General features: G+C 39.1%; 1 protein-coding gene across 2 annotated transcripts in view; it reads left to right on the plus strand.

Moving 5' to 3' along the window:
- The first annotated feature begins 1,707 nt into the window (after positions 1-1,707).
- LOC146608654 (interleukin-1 receptor accessory protein-like 1-B) overlaps positions 1,708-12,637 on the plus strand; it is a 308,683-nt gene continuing 297,753 nt past the window's right edge. For both annotated transcript variants that reach the window (XM_085347253.1, XM_085347254.1), the window contains exon 1: positions 1,708-1,789. In XM_085347253.1, coding sequence (XP_085203379.1) covers positions 1,708-1,789 — 82 coding nt within the window. The remainder of the gene's footprint in view (positions 1,790-12,637) is intronic.

A 12,637-nucleotide genomic window follows, 5' to 3' on the forward strand; every position in this document is an offset into this window, starting at 1 on the left:
TATCTTCAACAACAGCTTTGTGAAACTTGAATTATGGAGCCAATTTCCTCCCACTACCTGATTCTTCTGTATATTTAAACCCATCATTTGTTCCTATTTTGGCAAAGCTATATTTACACCCCAAGAGAATAAGAGCATTACTGTATTTTCCTCATCAGTATAGTCAGTACCAACAAAATTAATTACAGCACATCACGAGTGCACTTTCTTAACCTTTTCAGTGGTGCTCTCTTTGATTTTTACAGTCTTGGATATCACTGTTAGCCGCAGGGACACAGAACAGAACTGGTGATTCAGTTACTTCCTCTGTGTTCAAACCAAAGAAAGGGGCCACAGGTTTTGTGCTAATGTTGCAGACTTGCACCCACCATGGAAAACTAATTAAAAAGATAAGATTTTTCTGTAGTGACGTGTAGCTTTTCTGAGGTGGCATTGGTTGCAGAAAGCAAGAGCCGATGACAATAAGCCTTTGACAAGAGGGAACGCAGCAATGTCGCCATATTTGGCTGCTGCCCAGTTTCGCATGCCTCCGAATTTCTCAAGAGTTATTGTGACTGTTCAGAGTTTCTCCAAAAAGGCTTTCTGATACAGCTTTTCAGGCTTCAATGTGAAGCATCTTTGTCCTGACTGAAATGCCATTTGAAGGACCCTTGTAGCCTATGGAGGAATTTTAGAACCAAGTGTATTGCTGAGGAATGTTTGTAGCTGCTGGCAAAGTCTGAATAAACACTATTAACTGCAGCGAACTTTGGGCCCATCTGTTTTATCTTAGATTAAATTGGCTTGAAGGTGTACTTTATCATCTCACTAATAAATTAAAGAATCCCTGTGTGTTCGTCAATCCATCATTTTCAGCATACTCCTGTGTATTGCAGGGGACCCGAGTAAGCGCAGAGATGGTTTGGGGCAGTTGTTGTCTTTAATGCAAAGATACATTTCTTTTCTTTATTAGGAAACAGACCTGTCTTGCATATTACATTAAAATATCCCATAATACATACATCATAATGACAGTTAATTGAGTGTTTAAGTTCATCATTCTAGCACACACATGGATTCAGGCAGGAATTCGTAATTGGAGTGTAATAGCTTTAAACCTACTGCGTTTGACTGGCATCGATTGAAATGCCATCTTATCCCCATTATCACCGCAATTAGTGTCACTACAAGCTACAATTTAAGGAGTTTTCAATATATTAAGCCAGATTCACTGTTATCCACTTCTCACAGAGCATTTCCGAACATTTGTGCTCACAGAGAGATACCCAGATCTGAGCAGGCGCCTGATTGTGTTATTTTGGTTGCAAGTAAAGGGGGATGAGTGTTGAAGGTAGTTGACAAAGCAGAAAAGCCTGGTTTGGCTTGATAGAGATGTGTCTTGACATTTCATTAACAGCATTGCCCTGATTATACAATAAGTCCCTGAAGAGGTGCTAATATAAATAAAGCAGAAGCAGATAAACAAAATTTGCACATAGAGATGCTGATTTTTTTCCAACTGACCTTAAGGCTGATAGAAACTCTGTAATTATTGGCTCAGGACCTTTTTCTTTTCTTTTTTTTTCTTTTTTTTTTTTTTAAGGAAACATCTTCTGCCAAAATCATTGTCTTTTATTTTTCTTGGATGGTTTCAGCACATTCACAGCTTGCCTCAGTATGGAGTTATAACACATGCTTTTCTTTCTTTGTAGGACTGATAAAAAAAAAATGAAAGCTCCCATCCCTCTTCTGATCCTGCTTCATGCTGTTGTGGTCCACTGCCTGAAAGTTGTGTCGAAGAGAGGCTCAGGTAAGTCTCATCTCTGTACGGAGTATTGTGCAAAAGTCGTGAGCCACCTCACGCTTCCAAGGACCCAGGCTCATAATTTTAAAAAAGTGGCCTTGAACAATAGTTTGAGCTTTCTGAAGGTCTTTCAAAGTTGTTCTTTGGATGTTTGCTGCTTTTACACTAATTGTCAGTTTAGTCCTGACCATTTTCACAGGAATACAACACTGTATCTACACATAAATTGCAGTGTTGGGCACTTTCTGCCTGTCACAAAACGTATAATGTTTCCCAGTTCCTTTACCTGAATCTCTGCTAAATGCCAAACATACAGTAACATTATGGCAGACATAAAATAGTCTTTTTATTCAGCAAAGCCTGGTATAGGGCCGGAGAGGTCCTGCACTTTTGCAGAAGTCTCGTCAGAAATGGTCTCAGTGGAAGGGTGGCTGTCAAGAAGCCATTCTTAAGGGAAACTGGGAGAAAAGGTTGATTTATGGCAAATTACACAAGAACTGGACTGAAAGAGAGTCAACAGATCTCATGAAATCCAAATTTGACAACAGTTTAAAACAGAAATTTCAATGTGTACAGAGGAGGTCAGGAAAGAGAGACAGCCATCTGGAAAACACGGTGGAGGCACTGTCATGGTTTGGGTCTTCAGAAAGCCAGTGGTGTTGTGGGTGGATTGGCCTCCATAGAGCCTGGACCTCAACAGTAGTGGAAGATCATCTTGAACATCAGAAAACAGAGCAAAAGGCAGCCGAAATCTAAAGAGTTTTGAATGTCCTTCAAGAAGCCTGGAGAACTGCTTTAAGAAACGACTGGAAAGCTGCCTATGAGAGTTGTGCTGAAGAATAAAAGCGGTCATACCATATATCAACTATGATTTGAATTTGATTGCTCATTGGAATTCTCCAAACTCTGATTTTGTCTTATGTGTTGTATTTCCATTTATGCTTGCACGTTTCAAAAAGTCACTATACCTAATTCACGTTTTGCTAGTAAAATATAAAGAAATGATATTGGCTCAAGACTTTTGCACAATGCTGCATATGTAAATAGTTTTAACATTACTCCATATCCAACAGTACCTACAACAACCACATTAATTTGCAGATATTTCCTTGAACCTACCAAAACTTCACCAAGGCTCAGTGTTTGCTGTAATAGAGCGAAATCACATGGTCCCACACTATGGCATTTGGAGAGTAGTCATCATACTTTGTTACCAGCTGCAAACATGTGGTATGGCTAGCTGTGTGTGTTTGTACGTCTCAATTAGAAGTGAGCAATATAGCTTCAAAAATATATCATGGTATTTCAAGAAGTCATTACAGGAAAAAAAAATACTGAACGTTTTATCGATCCTTGCAGGCTGCAAACAGCAGCATTTATAAGTAAATAAATGAGGGGCATTTTCCATCCCTCTTTTCCGATGTGTGACTGTCACTGATCTAATACTACCTAATTGGAATCTACTGAAACAAGGTGCAGGCAGCAGTTGCATTACACTGCAATAGTAGTGACACAGGATTATATCCAGCTACAACATAAACCAAATGTAGGCACAAAAGTAACCTAGGTAGTAAAAGTGTAACATAACTACTTAATTTTGTTTAAGAATCATTGAAGTTAACATAACCTTTCAACGCTTAAGGAGTATTTTCACATAATAAAACTGAAAAAAGTTTTCTACCTGTGATGTTGTAACTTGGCTTGCTTAAAGCCCTGCTTTTACCTGCTGCAACCACATCAGTAATTTCCATCTACCATTTGCTCTTCCTGTCATATGGAGCCCAACTAGCCAGTGCTAGTTTTGCATTTGTGTCTCAAATTACCAGCTACTTACTGTCTATGCCCTTGTAGCCTGGTTGTACTCTATGTTTTTCCTCAAATGGTGAAACAAGTTTGTTGTTTTCACCTTTGGTGGGAACAGCTATGTTGGAGATTGTTGAGGTAGCTCCTTTTATAGGTAGTAAATCATCACTGGAGGTAGGGCTGTGCGATATGACCAAAATCTCATATCCCGATATAAGAATTCTATCGTCCGATAACGATATAAATCACAAAAATGTAACATTTTCTGTAAATTCTGTGAATCTCGGGCAGCTCGTCTTGCGGGAAGTGTTTCCAGCTGCGTGTCGTGTACTTGGAGTCGAGTGTTTTAACTAGAGATGGACCGATCCGATATTACGTATCGGTATCGGTCCGATACTGACCTAAATTACTGGATCGGATATCGGAGAAAAATAAAAAATGTAATCCGATCCATTAAATATCACGAAAGCACCTCACAAAACTTGCAACACGCCGTAACTCGCCTCAGAACGTTAGCACGTCGGAGCAGTATGCATCACGTGATAGAGCAGCTGTGGCATGCGGGACCTGTCGGTGGTCTGGATAGCATTTGGAGCTTCGCTAGCAACCCGGCATTTCATCTCGGACAAAGTTATCCCCGAGAGAAGTAAAGCAAGTGTGTAAGTCCATCTCTGAATGTTTGTAAAGCATTCCCACGTTAAGCTTAACGAGCGACTGCCTCTCGCTCTCCGGCTGCTACTTCAATCGTGAAACTGCTTAAATGATCAGCTGATCGGCTTTTCTGTCGTGAGTCTCTCTTGTTTGTTTTTGGTCCACTTTGCGCCAGAAAGAGCAAACCAGCGGCTGAACAACAGCAGCACGTTTAAGCTTGATAAGCTGTTGTTACAATTTATTTAATATTACTTTCTACACCAGGATCTTTTTCTAGTAGCTGACGGCTGGTAACTGTGCAGGGGCGGATCTAGCAAAGTTTAGCCAGGGGGGCCGATAGGGCATTAACTGGGAAAAGGGGGCACAAAGACATACTTTTCTTTCTTATTCTCATTTAAAATGTCTAGCTTTTAATAAATAATTATCTGACACCCAAAGTTTTAATTTGATGTAAAATGAATAGAAGTCAATTACTGTATATAGTGACTATTAAGTCTAATATATATACCCTAGTAAGCTATAGTACATTTTCCTTTGGGAAGGTACCATCTGTGCAGTCTGCAATTTTGTTGAAGAAAGATGTTGAATCTATTTAATATTTCTTGAAAAATAATTGATTTCTGTGCATTTTTTTTCACACTGCATCAAATTAAGGTTGATTACGTCGATTAAGCATCATGAGGTGGCGCGTGAGGGGTGGTTCCCTATTTTTTATTTATTTATTTTTGTTGTTGCTGGGAGTTGGAACCCTATTAGTTAGGTTGCTTAATATTTACGCTAAGTACTCTTTAAAATACCAGAATAGGGAGGATGGTGTAGGTCTAAGTTTATTAGATTGATCAGTATTGCTGAACTATGAAATATTTTTTTTGTATACAGGTATAACAGAATAGCTTTAGTGTAGTTGTTGTTTTAAACTTGAGTATGAACTTGCAGACTTGCAAAATGCAGCAAGATATTTTAAAAAACAGTTTTGTTGATTAAAAAACACTATATCGGATTCATATCGGTATCGGCAGATATCCAAATTTATGATATCGGTATCAGTATCGGACATAAAAAAGTGGTATCGTGCCATCTCTAGTTTTAACCGATGCATGAAACGATACATTTTTAGACATAAGTTGTAACAGCCGCCGTTTTCTTTGTGAGTATTTATTACACGGCGTGCTGCGGGGAAAAGCCTGTTCTAACGTTTGAGTCTAAGGTTTATTTTTTAGCACCTGGCGGCTCTTTTTTACTTCTCATCCGTAAATAATCTGCTCTTTCATGTGATTCAGTTTATTTTGAAAGGTTTATGTGGAACATAAACAAGCGGACACGCGATGCTGTTACCGTCGTTGTTGCTAAAAACATAAAAACAGTCGCTTCTCCGTCCGTAGTGGGGTTATATAAAATATAAGAGAAAGAGAGAACTTTAAGAAATTAGTATAGCCACTACAGTGACCATCAAAACGATGAAAAAATATTGCCGTAAACAGTTTATTTTGCGACACCACGAAACAAACGATAGCGTAAAATGAAACGATAGACGTTTTTATATCGAACAGCCCTAATTGGAGGCTAACGCATGGCTCTTGCTCTCAGACATGCTTGGGCTTGTCTCGTTGTTGTGTGCAATAGAGAATGTAAATGCACTGTAGCAATGTTACAACAACAACATTCTTGTATCACATAAAAATTTATACCAGTATTATTAGGATAATATTGTGGCTGATGTAATACGGCACAGCCCTACTGTCAGCATGGCACAGTGTGCCTCTGGAAGCACATATTGTAACAGGAAATACCACCTAGGCTGGTTTTGAGATGTAGGGGGTGTTTATATATCTGTACTTTGTAGACAGATTCAGCCAGTGCAATTATTCAGTCACACATGTGTATTGGGTTCAGTAAAGGTGAACTTCAAAGATGGGTGTGGTGCAATCCATGAGTTATATAGTCAGGAAAAGCCAGAAGTAGTGCAGCCAAGGGGTCTCCTTTTTTCTCTAAATACTAAATAACCTTTAATCTTCTTTTGCTCAAAGCTGTCTTTATGATCCCTCTGTTTTGTTTTTAATAATCTAACCTAAAATCTTTACATCAAATCCCCTTTTTAACACTGCAGGCTGCAGTTTGCGTTCAGTGTGTCCTTCCGTTGCACAGCCAGTCAATGCAATGAACACTGCTTAGTTCAATAGTATGTGCTGGTGAGAGGAAGACACCCAATGTTCTTGGTTCTTTCTTTTTCTAGGCATGGGAAATGCACTATTGCTGCATCGAGCCTGTTAAAGTGATGACAGTTAACATTCCAGACAAACCCAGGATGATGACAAAATCAAGCGATGCATCATGCATCAGGTGGCATGCTGGTTACAGAGTTTTTATGTTGGCTAAATGACTGCCAGCATGTTTGATGGCAGTTTGGAAAATTACACGAACAAAGAAAATAAACCAAAAAAACTAAGGGAAACAATGTGGCCTATATACACACCAGGGAGACAGGAAACATGTTATATTATAATATTATATGAAAAGAAGTACATGCCTGAAAGTCCCACATATTAGCATTCTCACACTTAAAACAAGCCAGTTTAATAGTGAGTGAAACAATGATCGGTGAGTATTTTTTTCCTGATGGACTAATCATGGAGTTGTGGCCTTTGTAGAAAATCAGATGTTTACATGAGCGTCTCATGTCTCCATCTCAAGAGTAATTAAAAATGTAGATGCAAGCTAGAAATATCAACACTGGCATATATAAGGCAGTGTACTGCCAGTCTTTTCTTTTCTTTTTTTGCAACAGCTGCTTGCATCTAATATCTTTTTACCAATGCATATTGGACGCAGGTGCGGGGATGGCCCAAGGTTCATCAAAGGGCTTTCTGCTTTTCCAGCAGAAGTCCCCACGGGCCATCTCTTCGGATGCTTCACGAGCCATTGCCTGGGGCAAGGATTTGAAACGTGTCCACTGATAAATGAACACCCCGTTCGAGCCAGACCTCTGGCTTTTGTTCCTTTTCTTTTAGATTGCACAGCTTTATTAGAAGCCACACTGGTTGCAAGTTAAAGCTCCATTGTAAAAATGGGATTCTGGGCAATGAAAGCCAGTTTGAAATTGCATTGCTTTCAGTGGGCAGGTGAGTATCCCAGTGATGCAGGTGTTTTGTTTTTGTTTTTTTTAAATCGGTGTTTCTTTTGTTTCAGACAAATCTAGTGGAGGGTTTGTTTTTACATTTTTTTTGTTTGCTTTTTTATGTTGCATGTTTATTGCATAAAGTATCTGGGTTTATGTTCTCATTCAAGAGCCAAAACTTGAATCACAGCATGGCTTTTCTTTGATAGAAGTCCTGGCGTGTGGAGGACGTGTTATATACTGTCAAAATCCTGCAAACAATTCAAGTTTTGGTTGGCTTTTACAGCTGTAAAGCTTTTACTTGCCAAACGCTTTGGCTCAAATGTGAAAATACATCAATTTAAATGGCCTGGCCTGGTAAATGGTCGTTACTAGTCCCTAAGGACCCCAAAGCGCTTTACACATTCAGTCATCCACCCATTCACACACACATTCACACACTGGTGATGGCAAGCTACATTGTAGCCACAGCCACCCTGGGGCGCACTGACAGAGGCGAGGCTGCCGGACACTGGCGCCACCGGGCCCTCTGACCACCACCACCACATTTAGTGTAAACCAGAACAGTTAAAGGAAAAAGGAAAAATCAATAAGTCAAATGTTTGAATCTCTAGTAAGACAAATGCATGGGGCTTTACTGTATACTGTGAAAACTGTTTCAGCCCATTAAGTGAAATTCAACAACCTGACTGACTTCCTTAGGCACGAAGACTCCGTGATGTTGCACTTGCCTGCTGTTTTGCCGGGTCACACAATCACACAAAACCTGCAGAGCGCTGCACACGTGCACTGCTATCATCCGTACATTATTAAATTCCAAACACTCATCTCTGAGTAATGCTTTGTCTGCATTTGTACTCTGAGTGGAACGGTGCAAAAACATGCACCGCATATCTGCCATACTAATCCTCAGCATGCATAGGTAGCACAATGTATGCGTTTGTCCTCTGCTGTGGTTCCTCTTTGTTAGAATGCTGATATGGCCTGAATGGTTGGGCGAACAGAATAATTATGTGTATTTTTGCTTAATACAGCATATCAAGATATGTTGGAGTAAACCCCCAACCCTCCCAACTCCTGGATGCACTTCCACTGTTCGGTATTTTCAGGAGATGATGTTCAATCCATGGTGTAAACATTGAAGGTATTTTTTTGGAGTCAGGTTTCTTTAACTTGAAACATCTTGTACGGTTGTTTCTTGGAGGCTATTGTGTGTACGGACACCGGCACTAACAGGTGAAAATCACTTATTTGAGAATTGTTCATTCATTTCTCATTAAATAATGAACTATACCCAGAAGTCTTCATTTATTACTCTAGCTCTGAGAGCAATTGCTGACATTTAAAGGAGGAAAAATGCAGAAACAAATTATTTAGGAGGCCTTTTGATAAATATTTGGCACAGACAGCAAAATTATGAGTTGGAAAGTCATTTTTGGACAATTTGTGTAATCAAAGTTTCTGATCTGTGCTTGGTCATTAAAAAAGTGCCTTCTAATAATGGGTTGTGTTGCTGTTATTGTTTTAAATGCACAATCAGCTCCCTTGTTGGCCACTTTTGCTGTACTATACAATAGCTGCTCAGCAGAGCTGTGTGATGAATCCCTGAAAGTGCAGGTTTTGTTACTCGTCGGTGAGCTGAATGGAGAAGAGTCCTCTTTCGATGCAGCGCACAGCCATTTTTGATTTGATATGAAATAGAAACTTGAAAGATCACATAAGGTCTCTCTTTAGCCTCTCTGAGGTAATAACTATGCATTTATTCTTCTTCTCACCTCTGAACATGGATTACAATCAGAGTGAAAAGGAGCTTCAGAGGTCCTGAATGCAGAGCAGAATAAAAGAGCATGCACCTGGGCACTGCAAATGGAGCTAAACAAGTTGAATGCATCCTAAATACAGTAAGAGATTTCTAAAATGTTTCACTGGCAACACCACTACTGTGTTACACTCTGGCTTTTGCTGGGTCCTTTTATCTTTCTGTTGGCCTATTTGCTTGTGTATCTGTTTGAGATATTTACTGCAATGCATCTCAGCTGTTTAACATGTCTGCAAATAAAACACTGGCTGCTTTGTGAACTGGACCTGCAATCAGGCCAACAAATACAGTCTTGCATGAGCTGTCTTTTATTTTTGAAGGGAAAAAAACCCATATTATATGGAAAAGACAGGCTTAACCAACACACTGTTAACTACTGATTTGTTACCAACTGAGGTTCTAGTTTTGCTAATAAAAAAAAATGGCTTAAAAAAATCATCACTGGAAAAAATGAACAGTCAACCCATTAAAGTAGCTTTTAATGCAACCAAAGCATCAAAACAGGGACAATTTGCGATGCTGTGGTAATCAAAGACCTCAGAAAGTGATATTTAGTGACTTCAATTAACAATAGCCCAAATCCTGCAGTCTTGAGCGACCCCTCATTTAACTGAATTTACTTCTACGGAGCCAGACTGTCATGTAATTATTAAAAGTGGTCTAGAGCAATAGTCCTTCCAATCCTTTTGAGCGTCTTTCAGAGTTTTTCCATGGAAATTGTCAGCTTTTCCACTCCTTTTCAGTCCAGTCCATGTATCTCATCATTTTAAGAAGAATGTTTTTCTTGTTTGGTTGTTTAAATCACTAAAACTGGAAAAGGAGAAGGCGAAAGAGAAAGTGTCAGGCCTAAAAACAACATCAACATCAGATGAAAATCATGTCCTAAAGAAATAGGAAAAAATCCACTTGACAGAGAACCTGAAAGATGCTTTACTTTTTACTGAAGCCTCATCAGAAATGATCTCTGAAGGGTGGCTGTCAAGAAGCCTTTCTTAAAGAAGGAAAACTTGGAGAAAAGGCTGAGGTATGCCAAATTACACAAGAACTGGACTGAAAAATGTGGTTTTAGAGAGTGATGAATCCAAATTTGAAATTTTTGGTTCAAATATTCATCATTACAGAGGAGGTCCGGAGAGGTCAACAGTGAGTATCTACCATCTATAAAATAGCGTGTAGGCTTGGTCGTGGTTTGGGGCTGTATTTCAGTCAGTGTCATTGGAGATCTTGTTGAATTTGTTAAAATTATTAATGCAGGAAAGTATGTTTAGATTTGGATCCACCATGCAGCACCTTCTGGAAAGAATCTAATTGGCAACAGCTTCATTTTTCATCATGACAATGATACTAACACTAACATGTGTTAGTATCATTGTCACTGACATTGCCAATGTCTAGGTAGAAAAACACCCAACAAATGTTCATGGATTGTCCTCCCCAGAGCACAGACGTCAACATTACTGAAGCAGTGTGAGATCGTCTTGACAGAGAACAGAACAAAAGGCAGAAACATTCGAAGAAGAGCTTTAAATGTCTTTCAATTAGCCTCGAGAACTATTCCTGAAGACTCCTTAAAGACATGACAAGAAGGCTGCCTAACAGAGTTCAGGCTGTGATGAAGAATAGAGGCGATGATACCAAATATTGACTTTAAACCTCTTTAGAAGTGTACAAACTCTGTTTTTGCTTTATACGGTATTTCCATTTATGTTTGTACGTGTTTGTCATAGCAGAAAATAGAGAAATAAAGTATGGTTGAAGACTTTCATACAGGTAGCTAGGTAACCAGGTAGATGTCCTGCTTTGTCATCTATTTTATTCTAACTGGGACCATAATTTACAAAATGGACATCATGCTGTATGAAAAAAAAAGACTTAAAACTAGCATGACAGACCATAACATCATTAGGGAAATGCTTAACCCTCCTGCCATCCTTTAAAAAACTCACACCCATCACCCTAGGGACCATTCTCAGCCACGCCATAAAAAGACCATATATCCATATTTTATTCCACTTTAAATTAGCCAACCTTGTAAAACTACTTCTCCCTGAAATATTCATGTAAAGTTTTAATTATATTTTCGTTGTTTTAACCCTTCAAATCCCAGTGTTATTACATGAGCGCCCTGTGTTATAAGCCCCAAAAACCCAAAAACGAAACTAAATATTTCCACAAAAAACCAGTTGAAGTAATATGTGATTGTCATTATAAGTAGGCCTTTAGATGGACCAAAGATTGGCACCAACATACATTTTGACCTGCCATTATTTTTTTTGCATTTTTTTTGCAATTTAAAAATTAAAACTTCAAGGCCCTGAGTCTTCATTGACATCCAAGAAAAGAAGAAAAAATAAAATCATATGATGATAATTTGGGGTTGAAAAATAGCGTTTATAATGGAAGTCAATGGGCAGAAAATGGTCCCCAGGGTGATGGGTGTGGGGATTTCTGCTGCTCAGCCATTTTAGGCTGATTTAAGGAATTCACACTGGAATATTAACATTGACAGGTAAAAACTATCCTGTGGCAAGTTTGGTTATATTCCACTGAACACAGTGGAAATGGCAGCCATTTAACACATAGCAGTGGCACAAAAAGGTCCCAAGAAGGCAGGAAGGTTAAGTCATAAATCAAGTGAGATGCAGGGGTATTTTTTTCATAGACTTCTATATAGTCCAATTACCCTTTACCACCAGAGGAGTCACACACATCTTGCCATTACAAAACAAATAAAGGAAAAAAATGCCGTATATTTACCTCAGTTTTTTGTCTTTCATACACCGTCTTGACGGGGAATAAAGCTCAAGTGCGCTATTGATGCACAAACTGTTGGGAAGCATTTTAAAAACAGACTGTCAGACTTTTTATTGTTTGTGATTTATATCTTATGAGGCAGGAGATTAACACTGTCACTGTCATTTTCCAACCTGTTTTTCTCGCTGCTGATTGGTGGTGTCATCTATTAAAGTTTACTTGTTGCAGTGCTGGAAATATTTCAATTTCACATTCTAGTTTACAGACGTCGCCACCTTGACAAAAACTGTTAGTCCCCCCCCAATGGACGCTGGTGACAGCTGTACAGTCACCATAATATTTGTTGACATTGATTGAGATAAAGTTAGCCTCTCTCCTTCCCCCTGCTGCACAGACATTAGTCCCCATTTTTTCGCCAGACATTGATGAGTCCCCTGACGAATGATGCTTACCTTTCCACCGCCTCCCAGTAATTCCAGTAATATATTACCCATAACGCTTGGCTCACTGCGAATGCATCATGTAATGCGTCGTGCATATGTAAAAAGACGGCCTCCGACATGCGTTCGTATTTGGAAATTGAATACTGACACGCTCCTCCACTTCTGCTTTCTATTTTTTTATTATTATTAAGGATAGTCGAGTCCAGCGTGTCAGTCTGAAGAGTATCTGTAAATAAAACTCAGCACCTCAACAAGGCCTTGGTTCCCAT

This window comes from Diplotaxodon limnothrissa, linkage group LG23 (assembly GCF_057381915.1).
Source record: "Diplotaxodon limnothrissa isolate DT_005_m linkage group LG23, D_limnothrissa_male_GT1.1, whole genome shotgun sequence".
Classification (NCBI taxonomy): domain Eukaryota; kingdom Metazoa; phylum Chordata; class Actinopteri; order Cichliformes; family Cichlidae; genus Diplotaxodon; species Diplotaxodon limnothrissa.